This window comes from Typha angustifolia, chromosome 10 (assembly GCF_048772165.1).
Source record: "Typha angustifolia cultivar Huaian chromosome 10, ASM4877216v1, whole genome shotgun sequence".
Taxonomy (NCBI): domain Eukaryota; kingdom Viridiplantae; phylum Streptophyta; class Magnoliopsida; order Poales; family Typhaceae; genus Typha; species Typha angustifolia.
Window position 1 is genome coordinate 7,326,084 of NC_133248.1, and position 10,181 is coordinate 7,336,264.

The window sequence follows — 10,181 nt, forward strand, 5'->3', positions numbered from 1 at the left end:
AGGTTTTGTAACCTAACTCCTACTTTTTCTCTATAATTCTCGTTTAACACCCTCCATTAATTTAAACGGTACTAGCAAACAAATATTCCGTTATAATATATGAAATAATTTACAAATACCTAAGTTACTAATGCCTTCTTTAAAGAAGGGACGGAGAAGAGAAAAAATAATAATAAGAGTAATTTAATAATTTGGTTAATATTAGTTAGTCAAACTAACATTAAAGTGTTAAACAAAAATTATAGAGAAAAAACAAGAGTCAAGTTATAAAATCGTCAAAGACGGGGTGTAAATTACAAAACAAGTAAAATATAAGACATGATAGGTAGTATACCTAAAAACTTTAAAAGGTTAGGTACAAACTTCATTTAAAGCGCTATATATAGAAAAAAAAATTTATTAGGCTCTACCAATAAGCACTCTCGATGCCCTACCCGCAATTCTCTGAGTTTATCGGTATAAGTAAGATTGGACTCTTGAAATTCAATACATTCATTTTTTATTTAGATGCATATTTTTTTTTTATGCACACAATTTATATAAGAGATCCGCATAAGAATTATTTCTTTTTTGTGTTTTTATATAAAAATGCCCCTGATATTTGTATTAAAAGACTTTTTATTTTGTAACACTATTATGTTTGTTTCACTCCCTAAAATTCTACCCTTACTATTTTTTTTTTAATGTGTTCACCTAATTATAGGCTACACAAAAAGATTCCCTCTTTCTCATATATAAATTAGACAAGTAAATTAATATTTTCAAACCTTGGTCACAATAAATCTAAATTATATAATATTTTGACAAAAAATTTACTAAATATTAACTCTTATCATTCAATAGAGGAATTAAACCTACAACCTTTGTCATTGACCGATAGAATCTTACTACTACGAAATATAACTCTCTTATTAGTTTTCACTATCTACGAAGTCTTTGATCTTAAATAAGAAATACTTCTTACAATAATAGCCATATGATGATGTATAATTATATATATTTGGCTAATTTCAATCTAAAAATAAGGTGATCCAGTAAATTGGAAATCTATTTCATGTATATCAGAAAAATAAGGAATATGCATAGCATGGTTGATTTATATCTATTTTTCTATTTTAAAAGTGTAGAAAGTGAAGAAGAAAAAAATTAAATCATTGATAAATGCTTGGTATTGTAGATGAATTTATCAGATTTCTTAAAGTGCAACTCCAAAGTCCAAACAATTGCATACAATAATTAATGGTGACAAATGGGGTTATTGAAATTGAAAAATTGACAAGAAACATTTGTTTATTTTGGAGGCAAGTGTGATTTTTTTTTAATTTATTTTTATTCTTGTTTACTTTTAAATTTTTATTTTTAATATCAGCATATTTATTTTAGTATTGTTAAGGAAAATATTCACTTGAAATTTACAAAGGGACTTATTTCTTCTTACTTGCATGAGTCATCTCTAATCAAATTATTTTTTATCTAGCTTCTTATAAAGTAAGAAAAATAGTAAAGGAAAATATATTTTGTTTCATATTTGACCATTTTATAGTTGCCCAATAGTAGAACTCTTACTGTTTGGCAATTGTAAAGGAAAATATAAGGGCGATTTTGAAGGAAAACGAAAATTGTGTAAACGTGCAAAATAAAAAATTAGTTTAGTTTTTCATGCAAATGCTCAAAAAGAAAAGAAGCACATTTTACTTTAAAAAAGAATTTACTGTAGATATTATTTATGAACTATGAGATATTTCTTTTATTTCTTTTCCGATGTACCTAGAAATAGCAGTGACAATTCAATGATCTACAACTTTATCAAGAGTTTCGGACTAAGCCGAGCACATTAAATTTCTCAACTATTAATGATTTTCACTCTTATTGATCTCCTTAATTTAAAATCACTGAGGCTTTATTTGGTTTGAGACTAAGCTCCGAACTTACTTAGTTAGTCTTATTTTTTTTAGTCTTAATTTTTTTAAGAGTAAACTTGATTAAATATAAAAAAAAATTAAAAAAAATGTTTAGTTAAGAATTCTTTGAACCAGTTTAGGGATCACTATATACAAAACAAATAAAGCCTCAAAGTCCTTCCTTTAGCTTACGGGTCCAATATGTTTGGCTCTCTAAAATTCTAATATGTTTGGCACATGACCACATTATATACCAATATGCCCTATATTCTCTTTTTGCTCCTCTTTCTCATGTCTCTCCCAAATTCTAATCTAGCCGGAAATCTCATTACCATAATCATCATTACTAACACTCTATGGTTTCTCCTCTCTCGCTCAAACCCACGGACCTTTCACTAATCGTTTTAATTAGGTTTTCTATTCTCCGAAACTCTAACATTAAATATAAATCTCACTACCACCAACCCCTATAATTAAAGGTCTAGAAGTAAGAGAGGTAATTTTTTATTTTTAAGTATTCATAAAAATAGTATTATAGAAAATCTATGTTTATATTTTTTAGTATTTTTAACAATAAAATACTTAAACTTTTAGTATTTTATGTATTTTCCTTTTCTAGTAAATCGCTGAAATGTTCAACATTGTACTTGATAATATACTGATCTGATCAAATATTTTACTTTTGTTTAGATAAAATACTAAACAGTTTAGTATTTTATTTATGACCATAGTGAAATATACTTATTTTAGTATTAAGTTTGGGATGTAAGCCATTTCCGCGAATAAAAATTAAAACCAAGTTTAGTTTGATCAAAAACTCTTTAAATTTTTGTGGTTCATATTTGTCTTTAGGGTTCATCATATTGTTATATGAAGTTTGCTAACAAAAATTTGATAGCAAAAATTCTCATGTACTATATGTCCAATTATTCAGCTCTTTGGTCCAAGATGAAAGTTAGGTACATTGATAATATGGATAATTGATAAGGATTTTAGAATTGTCTTGCCAGATTATTCATCACAAGCCTAGGAAAATTACATTGCTAGTATATCTTCTAATAAGATGTTTTATAATATGTATTCATATTGATAGTGTGAAAAATAATCTTGTATTCATATTAATTGTTTTATTTGGCTAACTTCTTTTGAAATTGCTTGTAGAATGAACATGACACAAAGATGTGTTATTGGAACTATAGTGAAAGAAGTACAAGTATGGTTATAACATGTTTTTTTGGAATAGAACTGCTCAGCTTGAAAATATACTCTATTTGGATTTTGGAACACATCAAGAAAAATATTCAATGTTTGGGACATTTTGTTTGGAGTGCTTGTTATGATGATGATATTTTTATCATACTTAAGTGTTTATTTAAAGCTGCAATGTTATATTTTAATATTGTTGCTTGGAGTTGATCTTTATCATCTTCTTTTCTTGTTCTGCATTCAAATTATCAAAGCAGATTGCTTTTAAAATTTGAAGATAAATTGAGAGTGTCAAAATATTACATGATCATTTAAGTGACAGATTGACCTCCGTATGGCTTGTTGATTCTTATCCTACTCATTTCTGAGTTCAGGCTAAAATATAAGTCTATCGAGCAGAGTCGAGCTAGGATCAACCGTTAGATGAGGGATCCTAGGTGGATAGATTTTTTGCTCTCCATTTTTTTGAGTTCTTTAAATAATTGTGGAAGAATCTTTGTAGTTCTTATTACTACGAAAATCTCCAAGCGAAACTCCTATTCGAAACTAAATTTTTTATCGTTTAGATATTGTTAGATGCCATCCGTATGTCACTTAAGAGTTTTTTTTTTTTTTCAAAACTTGATGGGTATTGTAAAAAAAATACACTATAGTAATTTACTAAGCTCATTTCGAGCTCGAGCTTGAGTATAGTTAGGATTAACTCTTTATACGCCCAACTATTACAAAAAATGATAATTTTCTGGAAGGGCAAAACAGTCCTTTGGGAGATCTAAATTAAGCACTCCCAAGATGATGGATCTGCTTGAATGCACTTTGGAAAGTAAAAGATTCTTCTACTTAAAAGGGGGGACCCCCTGCATCAGCAATAATAAATGGTACCCTATGGGATTGGTTGGCTTTATTGCCAACATATACTTAAAAGACTGAAAGTGCTTAATATTATTTTCCATGTATACCCCCCTCAAAATTTCCTTATTTTTATGAATATATTTCTAAATTTTTTATTTACATGTATGCCCCTTACAAACTATGGATTAATAAGCAATCCATAGTTTGTAAGGCTAAGATGAAAGTAGGGAAAAGAAGTATTAGATTTTTTAAGCAAACTAGTCCTCTTTTGGAATTTTTCTTTAACTGTTATGAACTTATCAATATTTTATCTAAGAAAAAAAATACTAATAAATTCAGTTTCTTCTTCTTATATATAAGACGATGATTTAATCATCAATTTTTTTATAATAATAAAAAGATTAAGATAAACTTAGCTGAATCTATTAGTGTTCTGTCTGAAAAATTCTAAATAATCATAGATAATTAGCATTTTATTTAGTTAAATTATAAATGCAAACGCTAAATTTATTGACGCTTCTATTTAAAATAAAATATTTATATTATCAGTATTTTACTAGCCGGCTATTTTAATAAAAAAAATCCCTTTCTAATGGACTTTCACTTCAAGAAAAAGGGGGGTAGATCAGTAAATTCTTAAAAAAAATGGCATTGATCTGCCATGATCATACCCACCATACCCATGCATGGGACAGCTAGAAAAGGGTAATCAAGGGGTCTCTCTTTTGGGTGAAAACTAGGCTGTCATGCCATGAGAAAGATGAGTAACCTTTCGGGTAACACAAGCATGGCATGCATGAGCATCCGGGGGAGACATTAATGGCGTACATTGGAACGCTTTAAAATTCTCTGCAGCTGGGAGGTGATTGATTCCCTGCAGCCCCAAATGTGTGAATTTCCTGATAATTATTAATTGCCAACCGTTAACTGGCTTCCGAATGGTGGCATGGGCAGAAAAGTTTCACGCATTCAGGGCTGCAGATGATCCCCGGGCGATGATGGTGGTGGGATGAGCAGGGAAATGCTGCATGGCTGGAGCAAGAAGAGAATAGATGAGTTATTATGATCTCACGTTTACTTCTCCCTATGCAACCAATGCTCACAAAGTTCTCACCATTGTTTATAATCCGACATGAGGTAGGTACGTAGATCTCTGGAGCTTAATTGCAACAATTTTTTTTTTTTTTTCCGCAACCTGGCGCAGGAGTGCGCGGAGCTAGCAAAAGAGTTTGGGGAAGTTAGGCTTTCCCACGTAGGGAGGGAAGCCAATGCAGTGGCGGACTGGGCAGCAGCGAAGGCGAGGGTGGCCTCTGGCTACTACTACGCAGAGCGGCTAAGTCAGGTTCCATCTGAGCTTTGTAATCTTCTAATCGTCGACGCGGCAACGTCTCGACCGTCTATTAATATATAGCTGGTCACAGCTCTTAGACTTTCAAAAAAAAAAAAAAAACAATTTCTTTTTTTTATAATAATATTATGAAGAAATTATTTAGTTATTTAATAGTTTGGTTTTATTTAATTGATGGCTCGACAGTATAGTTAGTTTGGAAGAGCAACTTGACAACGCAACGGCTTGAAATAGATCTCAGTGGCATTTAATTTGTAACAAGTATATGGCAACGCATATGGCTTGAAACTTAGATTAAGCATCTAAAAGCTTAGTGGAACCTAAGTACTTCTATATCTAGGGAGAGTTAACTCTTTGTCTCGCCCATATTTAACATTTGAGCTCGTAAATGTTTAAAACTTTTTTTTTTTTTTTGGTTCTTGAGATATTGAAAATATCTAGAACTTCAAGCTAATATAAATACGATTTATTTATTAAATAAGTCATACTATCATAAATAGATTGAATAATTGCAAAGAGAAATAATTGTGCCGTAAGAGTAATTTTATTTTTTATATTTGGATATTCTTAATTATCTATTATATATCTATATCACTCTCAATGTCTCATTTTTTTTCTCTAAAACTAAGAATAAAAAAGGCCAATAGTTAAAATTGTTGGCATGACATTTCTTTAATAGGAAAAAAGAATTAAAAGTATAACTAATAGAAAGTATAGTTGAGAGGGGTTTATATAATGGAGGAGTCGACGTGCTACAAAAAAAGAAGATAAATAAGATGATCTATGTAAAAATGGTGGAGAATTTGGCAGTTCTTTTTTCCCCAAAGTAATACTATAGGAAAAATATTTATCAAAGTACAGTACTATTAAAACTATTATAATTATTGCTAGCTTGCCTCCAGAGAAATTGCCCGACGTCTTAGATAGCGATTTTTAGGTGATTAATGAAAATTATTATTATTTCTATATAATATGCTCATAGGGAAATATATATATATATATATATATATTCATGAATTGCTCTCTTAGAAAGCAACTTATAAATTTATTATCAATATACTAATATGTTGCAAAACGATGGTTTTCAATATAAAATACTTTTAGGAAAAATAATTTATAAATTCTTATATAAAAATTTGATATTCAAATTGAAGAAGTTACCGTCATTTCTTTTAGTAATTTGATCCTAATATTTTATTTTCAAAACGTATAACTCGTCGTAAAAATTATGACTCTCTAAACTTTTTATATATTATTATATATATAATAAAACTTCCGCTACAATCAACATACTCAAAATAAACTTTTGTTTACAAAGTTATGCCCTTCCAAAAAATAATTTATAGTATATTAGTATTTTGATAAGTAAATCATCTTTTTATAGGGCAATTTATAAATTATTTTCTAGAAGAGCATTTTATATAAACAAAATAGTGGTTTGATAAATTTAATAAAAATTACTGTTTAAGACAACAATTATTTGAAAAAGAAAAACTTGACAATTTGGGGGATCTAACTGTAATTATTTTATACCCTTTTCCAGTGTGTTCACATATCATTACAAAAAACAGCTCACTTTTGGGTGAAGAGTCGTATGGAGTTTACCTCTTGGATATTTGGCCAATGGAGGTTGATGTCTTGTCTATGTTTTATCTGGGAGCTATGCCTACCCTGTCAAAAGAAAACAAAAGAATCTCCTCTTTTCTTCTTTTCCTTTGTAGAGTGAATTGCTTACATCCTGTGCTCTTCTGCAGTTTAAATTTTTTCACAGATCAACCCAGTCAAAACTTAGGAGTTAGCAACTGGGAAGATGTCAAAAATTACCTTCACCCTTCTCTTGCCTTCAATTTTCCTCTCCTTCTTACCCTTTAGAAATCTGATAACAAGAGAACCCCTCTCGTCGCGACTTTGGACTAGGCTAAACTAGGGCCGGGCACCGATCTGGCCCCGTGCAAACTTGACTTGGAAGTGCCTCCATATGGGCCATAATCTTGCCTCCAGCTAGGTTCACAAGCTCTACCCATCAACTCCCAACAACCGTTATAAAGGCTCCATATATTTTGGTTAGTTACATCTTGATCCCTCAACTATTATTATGTATTTTTTATATTTTCTCAAAAAAATTTAAATGTATTGCTAAGCCTCACCGCTAATATTTTATTAAAAATATCAATAAAAATAACTTTAAAATTTTACTAACTCACTCTATAGTAATTTTTCTAAATATTAAACTCTAAAATAATATTATTTAATTCTTTCAAAATCTATTTCTTATAGGAGAGGGGAAGAAAAAGTAAGAGCATTTCAGCCATCTAGTTAATTAGTTGATTTTCAAATATTTTTCTGACCAAATGAATTTCTAATAGAGAGATCTTCATAATATAATTAGATAATTAAGAGAATGTATGTCTAATTTTCTTTCTCCTCTCTTTGTACTCAATTTTCTAACTTATTATTATTTTTTCTCTTGTCATCTCCCTCCTCTATCTTTTTCTATAGACTGTAGTCTTTGGTGGCAACAATGAGCTAAAATTTTCATGGCTAACATAGAGTAACAGGGAAAACTTCAACCACATGAGAATGATTATTAATTTATTTTTCTCGTGAAAATAAATATGAATACATAAAGCAAGTCATATAGCATCAAATGTGACATTAAGCATTTATTTTTCCTCCCTATTCGAACCTTCTTAAAGTCAAAAAGAATAAATCTTTTCATCACATAATAAGTATAAAAGTTCACCTTTACTTCCCGGAAAAAGTATTGTCCTGAAAAAGAAAATCCTCAGATCCACCTAAAATTACATTATCGCCACTGGCACCAAATCCAAACCCTAACCTTAATCTCTCTTCGGCCGGAGATAGAGATAAGAGAGGATCCGAATCGATCAGGGCCACCGGAGCTTATCGGCGCCACCGACACGAACCCCACCTTGCTCGACGGATCGGAACAGGGAGGCGAGCGGCCGGCGGTAGTGGTGGGGCCGCGAGAGTTCGACGTCGAGGTCGACGATGAGGTCGGCGATGCCGATCTCGCGGAGGCGGAAGGCAAGCTTCTCCCCTACGCGGGCGGCGACGCGGGCATCCCAGGCGCTGCGGGAGCGCGGGAAGCGGTCGAGGCGGGCGCGCTGCTCGGCGGCGAACTCTTGCTCGCATGACGACGCCATCGCAACGATCGACGACTCCGACGGCGGCGGCGCCATCACCTCCGCTGTCAGCTTCCGGCAGCTGAGGACCAGGCGGAGGAGATGGTGCCGTGACTTCTCCATTGGTGAGGAGGAGAGAGAGAGATGGGATTCAGATGCCTTTCTGATAGGGTACACGGATCCGGCAAGGATGCGGCCAACTAGAGATGGAATAAATTGGAGATTTTATCATGTTTAGATTAGTTTATCTCTTAACCAGTTTTCCAACTTTTACCTTGTTTAGTATTTGCTTAGCTTCGAAAAATTTAGGGGAAAATTGCATCTTACCCCCTTCGCTCAAATTCACAAAATATCTGACTACTTTTAACTAAAGCATTTAATCAAGTGATGAGTTGATCTTAACTGAAATATAAATTATATATATATATATATTTTATCATATTTAACTAAATTAGAGGTGAAATTCCAAGATTTTTTTAAAATTACGGAGGATTGGATAATCTTTTCTAACGTAGTTAAAATAATATTAATTAGATTTTAAACAACAAATTGTATGTTTTTATTATATCTTTGTCTTCTAAAATTAGATTGGAGAGCTTATACAATGCCCTACAACTTTGTCTCCAGAAATGATCTTCGAATTTGATATTTAATTTGGTTAAATAAGATAAAAAAGATAATAGTTGCTTTAGTCAATACTATAGAGCCAAGATTGAGCTAGAGTTAGGGGTGACAATCAGATTGGTTTAAGCAGGTTCAGATTGGGTCAGATTTGGGTTGGGTCAACTTTACCCTAATATGAACACGACTCGATTAATAAATGGGTTGTATTTATTAGACACGAACATGACCCGTCTAACCCGTTTAAAACGGGACGTGTTAACACAATACAAGTAACACAATTCGTTTAACCCGTTTAATAAACGGGTCGTGTTAACACGACATAATAACACAATCCGTCTAACTCGATTACCCTATATAAAATTTAAAATTTATTCTATATAAATAATGTGGTTAACAAACAAATAAACCTACTTTCATCATAAAGCTCATTCAAACATAAAAATTACAATTCTATTAATTTTAGCTAGATCCGAGCACAAAGAAGAGCAGCTGTCGCTGCTTCAGGGGGAGCGCTGACAACAGCCACCGAGAGGAGCGCCGACGATAGCCACTGGGAGGAGTTGCTAGATCTGAAGTTGACGGGGAGAAGGGAACAAAGCTCCCAGCTATGCGATTAACACGACCTCATTCTTGAACTCATCGTTGCCTTGAGTTGAAGTTTTTGAGAGTCTTTTCACAAGTAATGTATTCTCCCTCCCTTAGTTGACCCTGTAATCAATAGCACACAACTATTTACAATTTGTCTTACTTATTCAGATATGAATCTTTATGATGCTAAACAAAGGAATTAATGACCTTGTAAACTGGGCCAAATCCACCCTCTCCAAGCTTGTTGTCTACCGAGAAGGTGTTGGTGGCGGCTTCTGTAATGAGGCGAAGGCAGTAGATGAGGGTGGAGGCGGTAGATGGAGGTGAAGGCTATAGACAAAGGCAGAGGTGGCAGATGGAGGCACTTCATCGAAGGTGGCAGATGGAGGTAGAGGTAGTAGACGAAGGCGGAGGCAGTAGACAGAAGCGAAGGCGGTAAATGGAAGAGAAGGCAGAGGCGGTAGATGGAGGCAAAGACGGGGGCGAAGGCAGTGGCGACAGACGGAAGCAAAGATA

At 32.7% G+C, this 10,181-nt stretch overlaps 1 protein-coding gene across 1 annotated transcript; it reads right to left on the reverse strand.

Moving 5' to 3' along the window:
* Positions 1-7,892: 7,892 nt before the first annotated feature.
* Positions 7,893-8,747, reverse strand: LOC140768833 (uncharacterized). Its single transcript, XM_073109260.1, has one exon. It carries the CDS (start codon positions 8,574-8,576, stop codon positions 8,196-8,198), a length of 381 nt encoding a protein of 126 aa, XP_072965361.1. The 5' UTR covers positions 8,577-8,747; the 3' UTR covers positions 7,893-8,195.
* Between the last annotated feature and the right edge of the window lie 1,434 nt (positions 8,748-10,181).